The following is a 16,942-nucleotide window of genomic DNA, read 5'->3' as shown; positions in this document are numbered from 1 at the left end:
GAATCTGGACATTTTGAAATACTGGAGTGAGTTAAAAAAAAGAACTTTTGAAATATGTAATCCTTGCTGTAACCCATGTTTACCCAATTGGTATTTTTTATTTTCTGTTTTTCACTTATTTTGAAAATTTCATAGCAAGTAGTGTTCCCCAAGGTTTAAGAAGCATTCATTCACTGCCAAAACAGTATATGAAATGGTATTCTACAGAGAAATCGGTTTTTCCCTGATAAAATGCAAATGAAGCATTTTAAAAGGCATCATATACAGAAAGTGTGCTGAAGGAAGTTGAAGTATATGGAATGTCCCCACCTATCTTCTCTAAGGATTTCAGCACTTGTTTATTAGAAACCCCCTGTCAATAGAAGATGTCTGTCCATTGTCACATACTGAACATCATATTACCTCCAAAGTTAGAAATTGTTTGAAAGACCACATGAAGTGTTGATCAACCTGTGAGCATCTAACTTCAGTGAAACTTGTGAGATGATGAATTATTTTTCTTCAGGGTAGCTAAACTGATTTCTGCAAAGCTGACTTCTGTAACTGAGGAGGAGTTCCAAGTCAGCTAATGTGTCTCTATGATCTTGAGGATGAATGTTGATGGAAAATATACTCATTTGTTTGTAGAAATAACATTTTAGCAAAATATTGATGTGCTATAACCTCTTTGAATGTACAAGAAGTGATATGAGTAACACAGTGTGCTCAGTAACTGCATATCAATTGCAAAAAGCAGTAAATATTGTTTAGACCCACAAACAGGAAATCAGCTTCTTGTCAAGTTCCCTGTGAAGTGTGTGACACAATTGATGTGAGTTTAGCCTAGATGCATAATTATGTGTGTCTGACAGGTGAAAGATCTTAAAAGGGAGCCTATCATCCTTCCACTTCAGTAATGAAATAGTTTAAGTACAAGCATGTGCTGACCACCAGCATGCAAGGAGATTGTACATAGAAAAATACCCTTTGTTGTTATTTTATTTAGCTTGAGTTGGTTGTATGTTTTTCACATTATTGCAGTGTGTTTGCACAACCAATAAGGACACCAGAGTTGACTATTCTTGTTTATTGAATAACTCATATCAAATAAACACTTTTGGAAGTCTGACCACAGAAAGTAAAAGCATTCCTTTGAGAGAAGAAAAATCAGAAATCCTCACTGAAAGAGACAGATCTCTTCTTGCTTTATTATTAAATGCCTGAGGAGAAGGCATGATTTCAAGTGGCATGACTGAAGTGTGGACACACCAGGGTGGGAGTTCTTGTGTGGGCTGTACACAGTCAGGGGGGGTCACAATGTGTGCTTGAGATGTTCAGGGATGCATTAACCATTTGCACTCTGTAGCCTCTTAGGTGAAGAGGGTTTTCCTGTGCCAGTTCCAAGACAAACTATGAAATCACTAGTCTATTTTGTTCCACTTGAAACTGTTCCTGTCTCTCTATAGTGTTTACTGTCTGGACAGATTGTAGTGTACGAGGACTCAGGTGTCCAGAATGTTATTATTTAGAACTGAAAACCTGCTCTATTTAATTTTGAAACAATTGCCATATGTTCTTTTTTCTTCCTCACTATTTACTGATTGCACTGATGTGAGAGGAAACCATATAATTATTCTACTTCAGTAGCGTCAGAACAGAAATTTAAGAGCCTGTTTTATTCATTTAGGAACACACAGCTGGATTATTTTGGGGTCTGGGCTCCTAAGAAAATAAGCACTCTTCCTAAAGTTGGGAAATTGAAGATTCTCAGTACTTGCCTGTTCCATTCAGATGGGTCCTTTAGTTCCTTTGCTTTAAGTGTGTGACAAAGCCATTAACTTGGATGGGAGCATTAACACACTGAAAGGTAGGTGCAGAGGTCAGCAGCAGGAAGCCAAAAAAAAGTGAACGGGATGTTTTGGTGATTTGGTGATTTTGGCAGTTTACTTCACCAAATGCAAGTGCTACACAATTATTTTCTCATTCCTCTGTTTCACTTTCCCATGCTGATCTCTTTCCTGGGTGCTGACGCTTTTCTTCTACCCTGTCTCTGCTAACATCTTCTACTAAATCAAGCAACAAGTTGCCTTTGTGACAAGTGAGTGACTCCTGAAAGTTGCAGGGACCTGTGTCATCTGAGCTGTCAGAATTCCAGTACCTTTTTCCAGGATGCTGGCGTTTCTCACCATATTCGTCTACCTCATAATTCCAGCCTCTTTTGCTAGGACGCTGGTGCCTGTACATCGGATATCTTCTGCCTGGATGTTCTCTTTTGGATAACTCATTCATGTAGGTTAGCTGTGCCCTAGGGCTGTAAGCAAACTGATCCAACAGTGACTTTCTGCTGGGAGGCTGTTGCCTTTTCAGCTCCAGATAGACATCAAGGTCATCTTCCATCTCCCTTTTTCCTGGGTGCTGCCTCTTCTGAATGTCTCCATAAGATGTCTCTTCCTCAACATCTCTTTTTCCAGGATGCTGTCTCTTCTCCAGGTTACCTAGGTACTTTTCCCCAGGGTGTTGTCTTTTGGAAAGCCCTTGTAGCAGAGGGGCAATTGATTCTGTCCAAGGAAAAGAATATGGTTAATGAAACCCCATAATCCTCCCTAAGGAAGTTGTAATAGGAATTTGTGGAGCAGGATCATAATCTGTTGCTTTTTGAAAGCCAACTCAGTATTTCCAGCTACCAGTCATAACACTATTAGTATATCTTACTCATTCTTAGGCTCTTTTTAATATTTCAGTGCTTGGATCAACACAACCAATTCTCAGCATTGATGTGAAGAGGGAGAATGGCTTTTCCTGTGGGCACTTGGGGCCAGCTCGTCTTCCACTCTGGAAAGACCCAGTGCTCCTATTTGCTGGAAGGCACCTCTGTGCTGTTTCTTGCAATCCCTGAGTCTGATCTTCCACTGCTGTGACAACTGGTAGCAGAGCATCTACAAGGTGGGAGCAGCCTCTAGCATTCCCAGCCGTGGAAAAAGCCTGCCTCTGTTAAGGGATAGGAACCAGTGAATCAGGGCAGTAGGTGAATGGCAGCACCCCCACCTCGAATTTACATTAGGTACAGGGTCCACAGCTGCAGAATGCCCTTCATGGGACCTCTTAGAGCTTCCCTAGGGAAGTACCTGCTGGACAAGCAGGTTTTCTGTGACAAGCTTCTAACCTTTTCATTGTGCAGCAGCTGCTTAGTGATAGTACAGCCTTTCCTGAGCAAAGAGATCTTAGAAAAGAAAGCATCTGTGAAGAACTGTCTGTCAGTGTATTGTAGCAGCCCTCTTATCCTTCCCTTCCCCTTAGTTCCAAATGGGTGTCCCCAGTGATATATATACCTTTATTAATCTCCTCCTTTTCAGCTTTCTTGAGGACAGACTGAAGAATGAGGCTTTCAGATCTCTGAAGGATGTCTTCCAGGGGACTTTTTCCCATGTTCTCACTCTTGTCTGGAAGGAGATGTTCCCCATTGAAGCAAACACCACACGAGGTCAAGAAGAGGAGTAGCAGGGGCAGCTGGATGGATGGCATTGTGGGACAGGGGTTCCTGCAACTTCCATTGGACAGAGAACAACAGGGGAGGAGGATGGAGCAAGCAAACCTAGCAATAACAGCAATATTTCCAGACACTGAAAAACAAATATGGCACTGCTGCAGGGATTGAAGTCTCTTAGGGTCTTTCCTCATTTCTGTTACTAACCTCTCAGTTTGTTTTTTATCCTTCAAAGCATCTAAATTCTTCATAATTAAAACCAGGTGGTTGTTCATTTTTCTGGCAGAATAAATATGATATGAACTTCATGAGGCATGGGTGATTCTGACAAACAGTGATTTTACTCTGCCTTCTGTCAAGAGGCAAACATAATTTCCTCCTTGAACTCTGTATGCACAAGGTGTAGACATCTATACCTGCTATCTCCATCAGGCAATTCCCTTTGCTAAGAGTTATTTTTAAAATGATACTGAGATTAGCAGCACTTCCATTCCACCCTTAGTTAAAGGCAAACCTAAATAATCCACTAGTTTTTTGCTATGTTTTTCTATACATTTAAAGTAGCCATGTGCTGGGTATTTGTCAGGCTAAGAAGACAGCTATGCTCTGTGTGGCAGGGAGATTTCTTGCATGGAAACAAATGAGGGAAGTACCTTAAATTTTTTTCAGAAACATAATAATAATTGTATCCTCTATTACCTCTTGCCCAGATACCAAGTGTTTTCCTATTTCTTCTAGCTAGCACTGAACTCCTAACATGCTTAGGGATTTATTTTACAGTAAGCAGAGTTCCTTCAGTAGAATGGAATACATCTTCAATACTACTGTAGCAGTCATTTATCTTATATCTTCAGAACGTAAAAGAAATGCACAATTTTATGAAGTCCTACAAATTTCCCAAATAGAAAATCAGTTCATTACCTTTTTTATTGGCAGGTTTTTATCAGTTCTGATCAAATCCTTGAGTAACAGCCCTAAGAACATCACATAGGCAATTTGACTCAGAGCAATCCTTAGACAGAACAGTAAAATCTGCTAAAAAGGAAATTATTTGATAAATTACCTGATCTGTAGTTTCAGATTTTTGCTTGATGCATCTGCCAAGTCCTTTAAAGCTCAGGTTTGTGCACCTGAGCTTCAGTTGCCCTTTTGCTGCTGCAGGCACACGGAGCGTCCAACAGAAGCGTTGCTGTGTGCTCTCTGCAGGGCTCACGTCTCTGTACTTATAGTCTACTGCCTCTGGACCCTGTATGCAAACAGCTCTGAGGTAATTTAGGGGATATGATGTGGGGGTTTTTTTGCTTTGTGTTTGTTTTTTTTTTTTTTACTGCTCTCAGAGAGCTGCATTTTGAATGCATTTAAGATTCACACAGTTATCTGCTGGCCTCCATAAATCCATGCTCGGCTCCCCAAAACCATTATTTTCCCATTCTCTAAAGAGATTATGTTGAACTTTATGTAACTCAGCATAAAGAAAAGGAGGTTTTCTTTGCTTAACAAAGCTAAGCTTGTTTGTCCTTTATTAAGCAAGTGTTTTGGAATAAAAGCAGAGAGGTAGGTAATTAATTAGGCTAGGGAAGAAAGACAATGGCAAAAATGTAATGGATTAGATTTAAATAAGTGTATACCCTGGGTTCTTATTCTGAATGACACTATACAGTTTCTGGCTCACAGTTTCTGGCTCACAGCTCCATATTTTTTTGGCATAGGCTTCCACAAAAAGTATTTTAGAATATGAGGTGCATAGCATTAAATATTAAAACATGTTTATGTTGCTGCTATGTGCCTCAAAAAGCATTATACTCTTGTGACTTGAAATAAGACTCCCTGTCTTTAACCTGTTGTCTACTTAACATACTGCTCCACACAGCACTGCTCGTGCAGGGGGGGACAACTCCTTGGCATTTCCTAGGTGTAGTAACTCCATAAGGTCTCTCATGTACGACACCTGAGTTTAAACAGTTACTGTATTGCCCTATGAAAGTGGGCATTGATGAAGTGGGAAACTGCCTGGTTTCATTCTCCTTAAAATCTGCTTCTTGACACACTTTTGAGCTTACTTTTAGAGAACATGTGTAAAGCACTGTGTTACTATTACAGCCCCATGCAAAGCTCTTCAGCAGGTGCAAAATTATATTCACAGTGCAATGCCCATGACTTCCGGTCTGGCCAGCTTTGCCTCTTTGCTCAGAGTTATTTTATTGTATTTTGGACTCACTTAGTAGTTTTAATGCTTTGTTTAAAGGAAGAAACTTAAAATTGAGCACCTCAGAGAGTTGGGGTTTTTAATGAAATATGTCCTTTTTCTATTTCACAGCTGGAAAACTGTCTGATTTTAGTATGATATCCTTTCTTTTAGAGTTCTGTTTTGCTTTTTTCCAGCTACATTTTTTCAGTTTCATTTCCCCTACAGATGATTTTTCTATTTAAAAGATTTCTGGAGGTTTGTTTAATGAGTGTAAAAGTTCTTTCCTCCCCCTGACTGCACAATTACTCATGGCACTGAGATGAATTCATGGGTAGGAAGGAGAGTTTGTTTCCTCAAACTCCAGAGTGTTCCAAGCTATACTTTTTTGTCTTGTCACAAATACATTGACACCCCAGACTTGCCCAGAGCTTCTGTCAGCACAGGGTTTGGCTCCCAGTCCACATCTAAGTCTGTGGTAGGTTCTAGAATTGCACAGCGATGTTGAACTACCACATTTCACACCTAAATACCGCATTTCAGCATCACTGTGATCCTCAATCCTTTGTCCAACTGCTGTATTTTATCACAAGTGCATCAAGTCCCTTGAGCTTTTGTGTCAGCTCAGTTGAGGAAGTTCCCAAATTTTCTTTTAAACGTTCTCAAGGGCACCCCAGCTTCTCAAGGTGCTTCTAAATGAAAAAACTGGGAGGCAGATAACTCCTCCAAAACCAGAGTCAGAGCCATACATGTGATCTGTGAGGACTGAGGTCTCCCATACTCCCCTCTCCAGCTTGCATGTTGCATGTGTTGCTGCAGTCACTCACCATGTGGCACCAGGATCCTGGTGCCTCCACTTGTGCTGAGCACTTGTCCAGCTCAGTGTTGGTGTTGATAGCAGCGGGGCCTTCACATTGGGGCTGTCACTGGGCACAGAGCTGGTCCCTAAAAAGATCTCAAAGGGGAATAATGAGGAAATCTGCTGCTAACCCTAGTCGCATCTCTGTTTTAAAGAATATAGACGTGTTTTGTACAGTTAGTCAGCCATGAGTTGGGCAGAAAGTTCTCCTTGGCAGATTTTTGAATTTCTACATCTTATTTTGACTGCCTTGCTCTTGTCACTGTCAGAGATAAGTAACTGAAGTACATTGCTCATTTTTAGTATAGTCATCCCTCCAGGAATCCTGAAATATGGAAGTTGTTATGGGAACTGCTTTTCTTTTCCTATAGGACTAAAAAATACTCTTGTTTGGAATCTATGGCTCATTGAATTTGTTACCAGTTTCACTAGGAGACGCTGAATTTTAAGTGGTTTGCCCTTTGTCACAGATCCGTAGTTTTAGAATTAGGAAGTGAGACCAGAATCTGTTCTGGTCTAAAGTTAGCCTTCCTTTATAGAAAATAGGTTTGGTTTCTGGTAGAACCTCACAAGACACACATCTTTCTCATTTAAAAGGTTACCTACATGGCTTTACTTCTGTGTGCAAGAATGAGAGAAATACCTTCACTGACTACTTAAGGCATCCCATTAATTTTTATTAACTGTACACTGTCAGTAGGACTGTAATTTTGATCTTCTCATCTCTTTAAATAACTTTAACCTCTTGGATATTTCCTGAATTGTATTTCTTGCAATGACTGCAAATCTAAGCTGTTCTGTCTGAACTTCCTCTTGTTAACAGTGCTATGAATTAGGAATGACTTGTTTGCTAACAGAAATGAGAGTCAAATCAGATATTTTGTTTTCTCTGGAAAATGTAAAAGCACAGTTTCTTCATATCACTCCTCCCGGTTTGTTCCTTGATTGAACTACTCAGGCAGAAAATTAGGGAGATGGATATCAGTAATAGGTGGACAATTCTCTCTTTCCATGTGATATCTTAACATGATCCTTCCTGCATAAGAACAGGTAAATAGTTTGCCCTGGAGGAGGATGTATTGTATTTTTGTGAGAGGTATAATTCCAGCTTTTCTTCATTTTGATTTTAATGACATCGGAGTGCCAGAGTATGTACAGCCACAATGATCTTTAGATGGTATATTAGACCCATAATATAGTTTTACGTGGGAGGCAAGCCTTCAGGAGTACAAACCTTTCTTAGGCCCAAGGAAATGCATTCATGTCTGAAAGTTTGTCTCTCCTCTTAGAATCAAAAAAGGACTTGTGATCTCCCAGAACTGTCAGCTTTTCATGGCAATAGATGTCACTACAATAGAAGATATTATACCTAATCTACAAACCTTGTATTAAATCTTAATAATTAATGGAGGCAGAGTTTTAACCAACTTCTATCTGCTAGAATAGAATAGAATAGAATAGAATAGAATAGAATAGAATAGAATAGAATAGAATAGATAGCCCCCAAAATTCATTTGCTAAGTAAATGGACCTAGACACTTCTGAGTGGATGTAATGACACATGAAGGAGGTTTTTGAAATGCAGCCTACTGTGGTCACCACCAGTATTAGCAAAAAAAAAAGATCCCTTTGTGTAAACGTACCCAGCCAGGGGGCTTCAGATGGACAGCAGATCAGTTTATCATAGCCCAGCTGGTTTTGCTGCAAGTCATCATAAAACCAAAACCCTTGAGGAATAATAAGGACAGCTTTCCTATTTGTTTTCATTAGCTGTGAATATAAAATCTAGGAAGGAAATGAAGGTAACTCGTCTATCATGTTCTCTTTCTTCCAGCACTGAGCCCCCACCACAGTACTTCTCTTGTTGCCTAGTGCAAGAGTCTGTAGTGGTAAACACTTGTTTGTGATGTAAGCTCTGCGGCCTTTTGGGGCTGAGCTTTAGTTGCACCCAGGTGAAGGAATTGGGCTGGAGAATCTGGTGAAATTATTAGAAGCTCTACTGGCTGATGTTGAATGGCACTTGAAGCATGACCTGAACATGGTAAGGATGTGTAAAGGATTCCTTTTGAAGGCTGTGTAACCTTCAATTGACACCTCCTTGTCAAAAATTCCAGAAATGGCAAAACCTTTTGCTCTGACTGTAAGGCCCAGACTTTCATAGTTTTGCAAACATAAAAGTGTTGAAGCCTAATTTTTTGAATTCATTGAAACTAATAGAAAACCCTTTGAGGAAACTTAATATATGGAGAGATTAGGCCTTCTGTTTTAAATAATGAGTAGGATGAGTATTGAAGGAGATTGAGAACATTTATTTCTTTGTGAGGAAGCCCTTAATAGAATTACTGAGTAAGTTCCTCATGGAACACATACACAGCTCTCCTCATCAATTTCAATCCAAAAAGGGAACTATTATATTAGAAGGAAAGGGCAGTATCCCACATATCATTAAAACTGTTGCCAAAAGGTGTATAAATAACATGTTGCTTGTCTTGGCTAAATAGTTGTATTGTTCATGAGGAAGCAAACCCAAAGCATTATGACATTAATGCCACATATTGGTTAAATGACAGATTTTTCAATATTAAACAGCATATTAGGCAGCCAAAACTTGACAGGCTTAATTGTATATTTAAGAGTCAGACTAACTCACAGTTTATTCTTTCTGGGAGGGTGGCAGTTTGGAATTAAAGATCTCAATAGATTCATTGTAGTGATTCTTTATTTTGTAATTATCTCAACAATGTTTATGCAGAATTATTTCTATAGTTTTTTAGTCAAGTGAACCCTGTGATTTGGGAAGAAAATTGCCATCATCAGAAAGAATATTTCTGTGCCCTGATTCTTGTTTCAGGCACAGTCCAGGATCTTTCAAAACAAATGTCACTTACTGAAACAGACATGGCTCTATGCCTCCAAGCACCAAAGAAACCTTCCAGCTGCCCACCCTGTTGTTTTTTCGCAGCTACTGATGACAAGACTCAAGATCTTGTTTACTTCCAACAGTCATCAGATGAAGCAAATTTACAGCTCAGTTCACCTTGCCAAAATACTATGTTTGAACTGGGGCAAGTTTCATCATATAGCAAGAATAGATTTGGGGAAATTTGATTTAGAATGGTAGAAAACATTCAGCTTACTTTTCAGAAGCAACTCTGATTCACACTGTGAGGTAAATGGCAAAGTCAGTTGGATGGTTGTAGATAGAAGATCACTACTTCCATAGAAATTAAAGAAGTGACATGGTGATGTGCTTGCTCTGTGCCTGTCCCTTACACTCACTGCTAAGACATACTAATTATGACAGAGAAGCCATAATTTGGTGTGAAGAGATGAGGTAGAGTTGCTAAGAGATTTAGTGTTTGGCACCAAGTGTTTGAAAGTGCTGATTTGGATTTTGAAGTCCACAATCCTCAGCTTGCAGCCAGTACTCCTGTCCAGTTCACCAGAAGCAATCAGCAGAGAGCATATTTGGATAGTCTGCCTGCCAGTCCTGGCTGGTACAGTTGTCAGGTACAAGGCTCCAAAGCTCCTGAAGGCTTGCCACAAATGGTGCATCCCCAGTGATTGGGAATCGGAGAGCACAAGTAAGAATAGGATGTAAAAGCAGAATGAAAAGTTCCAGACATGTTCCTTGTGCCTCACTGTAGAACATCATCCTCTCAAAATTTAGATATTTCTATAGCAGCTTTTAAAATTAAAGACGTGTATATCTTATTGTTGCATTTGGCTGTTGTAAAAGACAATGTTCAAAGTTCATTTAAAATTATTCTGTAAAGTGACCTCAAGCCTGGCTTTAAGGATGCAGCACAAATGTGATTTACCCTTAACTTGTATATGTTGATGTGCTAAGAAAGGGAAATGGGCCCGTGGCAGGACCACCTCAGCAAGGCAGATGTGTTTGTGCCTATCTATACACAACACCTAAGAACTGCTCTTCTACTGGAGAAGAATCAGACGTAGAGAGGAATTTTGAACAGGAATCTGGTTTAACTAACAGAGTTAACTTCTGGTACCAGTCATGCCAGCTGATCTGGTTGAATTAGGTAACAGTTCAGGTATTGCTCCTTCTCCTCAGGCGTTCCTGTCTGCCTGTGATGATGAATGTGTGTAATGCTGGATTTTACTTATGAACTGTTCCTGTCTATTTTGTCTAGTACCTTTGTCTTTCTTAATAGTTACTAAGTTATTTGGTCTACTCATTTTGTGAGGGCTTAAATTTGCTGACCATGTTCCTGCAGTAAGAGTAGACATTTTATCTTTTCAGCTACTCATTTTAGGAGTCCTGTAGCACAGCAACAGTGAAGATCAGAATCCTGTTGTCAGAAGTACTATGGTGAAGTAAAATCTGAAACTGTCTTCCCAAGAGAGTTAGAATTAAATCTAGGTGTATATGCATACATCTCCATGTGCACGTAGACCTATCAAACATCTACACGTGCACCTGGAGGTGTATGAAATGATGAAGCAAGAAGGTGGGGTAATCATGTCAGTTGCGTTGGCCATAAATCTGATCTTTCAGGAGTTTGGGTAGCTGTAAATCAGCATCAAGCTAATCAGGACCGGGTTAGAGTTGATTTGTGAGCTTTGCTACAGTGTTGAAAAAGGATGTGAAAGAAAGAAGACAGTCATTTTATCCTGGCATGAATTTCCTCCCTTTTGTAAGAAAAGGCTTATAAGAAAGCTGGTCACTTGCCATTACCAGAAGGTTAAAGACGTGCAGGTTTTGCTGTCTGATTCCAGCACAGGCCATTTATAGGAGGGTCTTAGCAAATATTAATGATATAGTTTACTGTTTCTAGTATTGTCCATCAGTCTCACTGTGTCTGCAGGGCACATGGCTACAGGAATTTTTATTCCTGTCACTTGCAACCATTACTAATGATACCAATGAAACTGGAAGCTCTTACTTAGAATCCAAGCCTTCACTGTAGCAAATATATGGATTTATGGCACTAGAGGTGTGGCTGGAAGTCAACCGGGAAGTGCTACTGCCTGTACTTGACTAACCACAGAAGCCACCAGAGATCTGATACGCTACCATATCAGATGTGTGCCTTCTGTAGAGCACGGTAGGTTGGGAGTTCTTTCCTTGGTGGATTGTGTGAACTAACTGGTTAGTATGAGGGAAGTTTACGGAGTACTCAGTACAGAACTGCTCCCTTGCTCATTGTGCGCAGTCATTTAGATGGAGCTTGATGTGCGGCTAAGAGACTTGGAGGGGGAGGAAGGTCTCCACAACCAGTTGCTCAAGACCGTTTTCATATTGTACTATGAGCTACATAACAACAATGACCTTTATCTAATTTGCACCTTTATAACTTTCATAGTCATTGTAATAACGATAGACTCTTCCACGGGTGCTTAATGGGTTTGTTTACAATCAAACAGCATAAAGTGAGAATCAATAGGTGTTCAGATGCCATTTTGGGGACAGGAATTGTAATTATTGAACAAATACTAGTCATTGTTCTTTATGGGGCAATAAAGACACACATGAGGTCAGTGAGGTATCTGCTGAGACCAGGAGTAGTATTGATTTTTAGAAATAGCTTCTGTGATATTCTCGTGGATTTCTCTTCTCATCAGTCCAGCTGGCAGACTCTGTGCATCTCAAGGGAAGCTGAGTGAATGAACATGTAGCCCTGGAGTAGAAGTTCCTTGAGTCATTTAACACCTGCTTCTGCTGAGAAGACTGTGAGGCACAAAGTCTGTATGCCTCTCAGGTTTTGTGTCATTCTCTTCCCCTGGGTGTTTTCAGCAAAGCCTGAGCATGAACAAAGATACATTTAAAAGTAGCTGGAGAATGGTTTGCAGATGCAAACTACAGCATATATCTTGTATTTTTATAAGCACCAAGCTGGGAGACCACATGGTTATTTGATTAGAATGGAGCCTGAGAACTGAGCTGATTTTGTTTCTGTCTCTTACATTGAATTGCTCTGTGATTTTCAGTGACTCATTGAGGCAAAAATCCAACTATAGTTAAAACCATACTCAGACTTTTCGTAGATGGGAACTGGAATTAAGTAAGCCCTTAAATATCCGAGTTTTGTGTTCCCTGTCCACAAATAAGCTATAGTGATACGATACAGAGAGTTTTGATGCTTGTGATATGCTTTAACAGTCACAAATTATGACAAGAGAAGTAAAAATTGTTATTTATAGTTTGTTGGGGTTTTTCCTAGGGAGCAAGTAGACTTCACCAAGCCTGGTGGGCATGGCATGCAAATCTTAGTAAAGAAAATGGTGAATACAAAACTCGTGTTTAATCTGACTCTGGTGAAGCTTTGGTGTGGTCAATTGTGACAAAAACACAATTTTATATCATACATATATTAAATATCAGCAATTTCACAGGATTCTTTCTACAAACTGCTGATGCCTTTAATAAACAGTTTTCTCCTCCAAATTTCTTTCTTTCCTTGCTGAGGCTGCTAGCAGATTTGAAATGTTCTATGTTGACACCTAAATGGTGTGATGGAATTCTAGAATGCACTCCTGGAATGGCTGGTGATAGTCTTCCTTGAATGTGGTACAAGAGAATGCAGGGTTTGGAATTACTTCCAAAGGATGAAAAAAGGACATTCATAAAAGCAATCCTTTTGTTAAATTTCCTCTGTGATGATCTATAGGTATCCTAGCAAATGTTACACATCTAGAAACTGTAACAAAAGTAAAGCAACTAGAAAAAGTAAAAAAAAAAAACCTCTTGGGAGTTGCTTTCACACCTGCATTTCCATGAGTGATTCAGAGATCATCATGGAAAATACAAAGTTAAAACTTTCATAACATTCTATTTTATAGCTTTTATTCAAAAATATGACCCAATATTTTGACATTTGAAATAGCTTATCAAGACATGCAGAGGCTGCCTGGCACTGGCATTAACTCTGTCCCAGCCAGACATAATATAGCAGTGGTTACAGAGGAGCTCTAAACTCTACGTAAAAAGGGCTCTGAGTTAGCTTGTTCTTTCCCTTGTTTGGATAAAGAAGCCAGTCTTGCCAGTCAAGACAGGTGCAATGTGCTCACTCTGTAGCAAACTTAAATTGCAAAGTTATTAAGTCCTTTTCAGCCTCAGGTAGCTGCGGATTTTTTAATTACAGGGTTAGTGATCTACAGTAATAGAGAGTTTGGGGACCTTATGAGGTAAAACAGTTTCTGATTACAAGTAGATCATGGTTTATTTAGACTTCTGCTTCAGAATATGGACTCCAAGGTGATATAGTCTGGACCTCCCTACTTAAAAATTTAGCAGACTACAAATTCTGCAGACTACAAGTTTTGTAATCCACAGAACTAACTTCTGTTAGTTCTACACTAACAGAACTAACAGAACTTCTTTTTTCTTCTACACTAACTTCTGTTCTTAGAGTTCTCAGCTGCCTGACAAATTGACAACACAAAAAATTAAAACCAATGTAATGACAGTGAATTTACAGTTAAGTGGTGACATTTTCAAAGGGTTATCTTTCCCATTTAAACACAAAGGAAGTAGCCAGGTTTGCTCAAGTAGTTGTTGTCTTGGTTGCTTTGATCCTTTGAAGATCTGACAACATATGGAACAGTGGCAGCTTCTAGGTACCGGGTACTGTCCTCTTTTTCTGGCTGTGAGAGCAGAAGCAGAGCCCTACTATAGCATGTGAATCAACTGCAACCATTGAAATTGTATAGATGTAGAGTAAGTTTGTGATTGTAGCAGAATTTAACTGCTATCTCCGAGGAACCCAAGTGAAAAGATTAAGTTAAATGAATGATATTGTGTTATCTGACTTGATATTGCCAGAGGTTGCTAAAAGGTCTTTGCTTCTTTAATGTTTATCTACTTCAGGAAATATATTTATGTCCGAGCCAGGTAAGGAAACCTGGTCTGATTGTGAGAGTGGGGGTAGAAACTGCAAAGGGGCCTCAGTCCCAGCTCAGGTGATGCAAGTGTGAATGCCAGAGTGGCTCCTGGATGGTCAGACAGAAGTTTCCTGAACACTGCACAGGTGCTGCTGTGCTGTTCAGAGCCCAATGAACCAAAGGGGAGCTATAGCCATCCTATTATCTTTAACTGGTATAAAGTAATATTGTCCTTGCGTTATTGAATTTTCAGCATCTAAATGATGATGGAAATTTTCCAACCAGATGTTCTCTCTCCAGGATCCTTGCAGATATTTCTAATTAACGTGACTGCGCCTGAACAATTTTGTCTCGGTTACATGGCAATTCTCCTGGTACTCAGGAGTGTAAGAGTTTAGGCTTGGCTTGTTCAAACTTGTATTTGTCTTATTTCAGTAATATTAACACAAACCCTGTAGCCTGTCTAGCAATGGAAACAGAACACAAATAACAAACAGTTTGTGTTTTTAAAGAGACTTACATATCCATCTATGGAAAAACAATCAATGACCATTTAGGTGCTTCTGACTGAACAAGATGTCTTTAAATTAAGTCTCACATCTCATATAAGACTTGGAAACAAGAACACTCTGACTTCCTAATTGAGCCACTGAAGAGCAAAGAAAGAAGTTTGAGTTGTTTGGCCAGGTGACATGTATGCTTCCACCAGGGGTCTTCAGCAGGGGAGCATTTTTCCTTTAGGCATCTGTCACAGGGAAGAACTGCCTTTAGGGGAGCAGAAAGACTGGGGAGAAAACTAAAATACTCACTTGGTGACCCTGAAATTAAGCAGCAGTTGGTGATAATTTTCTGATATTTTTCTTCATTCAAAGAACTCACTAGTTTTAGAATGAATTGGTGGTGCAAGAGTTGGAGCACAGTCACCCAGATGGAGGTACTGAGAGTAGAATTGGGGCAGCTGGTGTTAGACCAGTGTCATCTGTGTCACTGTAAACCATGATCAGATCTAATTGCACACAAGCACTGAGAAGACACTCTCATTCCTCTTTCTTCCTATCCACACTGCTCCAAATTCATGCTTGCATAAATTGTAGGGACTGCTCAGCCCCAGTTGATTTAATTCAGCATACTGATCAGATGTATCAAGAAGGGTCAAAATTTGGCACAGAGCTAGACATTCCCATGACAAAGGCTGAAATGATATTCTGCTTTCATCCTGATGCAATAAGACCTGCTTCTCAGTGCAAGTAAGTCTAGAATGGCAACAATTGTGTTGTTGATCTTTGCTTATTTTGTCAAGGGCGGGCATGATGTTATCTGCCTTTTTAGAAAGACCTGAATAAGCTATATGTATTAGTACTAGGAATTAAAAGCCTCTTGAATCTGCTTACCTGAGCCACAAAAGGGAAGCTGCCAAGTTGCTCTCATAATTATCAAAAAGTTAAATCTTGTATGTAAATAAGAGCCAAAGTGATTAAGAATTCATTTGGAAAGGAAGCAAAGATTACAAACTTGTTTGTTTTCTCACACCTGTTCTCCACTTCAGCAGTACAATAAAGCAAGGCATAGTTAATGCACTTTTCCCTAAAATTATTAATGTACCCAGGGGAATATGATCAGCTGAGGCTTTGGAGATCACACCGCCATTTGCCCAATTATACCTAATGACAACACATCGTTCCAGCAAAATGTGTCTATTCTTTGGTAGGTTACATTTCCTCTCGGCCTTTTGCTTATTGATCCAGTAATACCTCATGCAGAACAAACTTCTTTGTTGGCAAGTCATGTTTATGAGAACAGAAAAATCTTTTATGTTACATTTTTAACATCTGACCAAGTCAGTGAGAGGAAAAGCTTCCTGTATGGAGCATGACAAATTTTTGTGATTTTTGTAAAACAAAGCAATAAGTCAAATGTCTGTATAGTTTGGGCTATACAGATAATTCATGTTCTGTGTTCAGTATTTCTTTCTCCTTTGATGTCATAAAGCATCTTAAACTATGTCTGCATTACATAGCACTTAGAGTAAATGATCGCTTTAATCTTGTACTCCAAGTAGGTATATATTCAGTTCATTACAGAAAATCATATGTCTGCTCAGCAAAGCTGCAGCATCATGAAGCTCAAGGCATATTTACTTTTTTGATTTGTTGTTTTTGTTTGTTTGTTTGTTTGTTTGTTTGGGGTTTTTGTTTGTTGTTGGTTTTTTGGGGGTTTTTTTGGAAGTGGAAGGACTTGAAGAAAGCTGGTGAAATGATGTAACTAACTAAAACACTTAAAACATTTTTGTGTCTCCTGTGAGTGTTCATGAGAAGTACAAGCTGATGAGTAAGGGCAGGGTTGGATTCTGATTGCTCTTACAAATTGTCTCTCTAGTTACTTTTTTAATAGTTGTAAACTGCAACAAAAGAAATTGTTTTTTCAAATGCAGAACCATATCAAGGTAGTTCACTACCATCATTCAGCACTTTCTAGTTGGATTACTGCTGTGGTCTTCAGACCCTTGGAGTTTAGTTTTTAAAATTTTCAGCCTCATCATTATTGCTGTCCTTCCTTCCAGCATTTTTCCTAAAGTTCTCTCTTGTATGCT

The 16,942-nt window shown here is 39.4% G+C and overlaps 1 protein-coding gene across 2 annotated transcripts; it reads right to left on the bottom strand.

Moving 5' to 3' along the window:
* Positions 1 to 1,051: 1,051 nt before the first annotated feature.
* On the bottom strand, positions 1,052 to 6,518 carry TRH (thyrotropin releasing hormone). 2 transcript variants are annotated; one of them, XM_036391316.1, is made up of 5 exons: positions 6,476 to 6,518; positions 4,527 to 4,709; positions 4,385 to 4,437; positions 3,309 to 3,523; positions 1,052 to 2,537 (listed from the first exon to the last, which is right to left on the bottom strand). In XM_036391316.1, the coding sequence occupies exons 4-5, from the start codon at positions 3,499 to 3,501 to the stop codon at positions 1,960 to 1,962; spliced, it is 771 nt and encodes a 256-aa protein (XP_036247209.1). In that variant the 5' UTR covers positions 3,502 to 3,523; positions 4,385 to 4,437; positions 4,527 to 4,709; positions 6,476 to 6,518; the 3' UTR covers positions 1,052 to 1,959. The 2 variants fall into 2 exon arrangements, with proteins under 2 accessions (XP_036247209.1, XP_036247208.1); XM_036391315.2 differs by lacking the exons at positions 4,385 to 4,437; positions 4,527 to 4,709; positions 6,476 to 6,518 and having other exon boundaries at positions 3,309 to 4,292.
* Between the last annotated feature and the right edge of the window lie 10,424 nt (positions 6,519 to 16,942).

The sequence above is a fragment of the Molothrus ater genome, chromosome 11, assembly GCF_012460135.2.
Source record: "Molothrus ater isolate BHLD 08-10-18 breed brown headed cowbird chromosome 11, BPBGC_Mater_1.1, whole genome shotgun sequence".
NCBI classification, from domain to species: domain Eukaryota; kingdom Metazoa; phylum Chordata; class Aves; order Passeriformes; family Icteridae; genus Molothrus; species Molothrus ater.
This window is presented reverse-complemented; position numbering and strand designations above follow the sequence as displayed.

Bases quoted from the DNA above. Each gene is read 5' to 3' on its own strand.
- TRH (XM_036391315.2), bottom strand. From the start codon at position 3,738: ATGAACAACCACCTGGTTTTAATTATGAAGAATTTAGATGCTTTGAAG. The intron at 2,538-3,308 runs GTATATATATCA...TTCCTTGGACAG, and splicing joins AAAGGAGGAGATTAATAAAG to AATCAATTGCCCCTCTGCTA.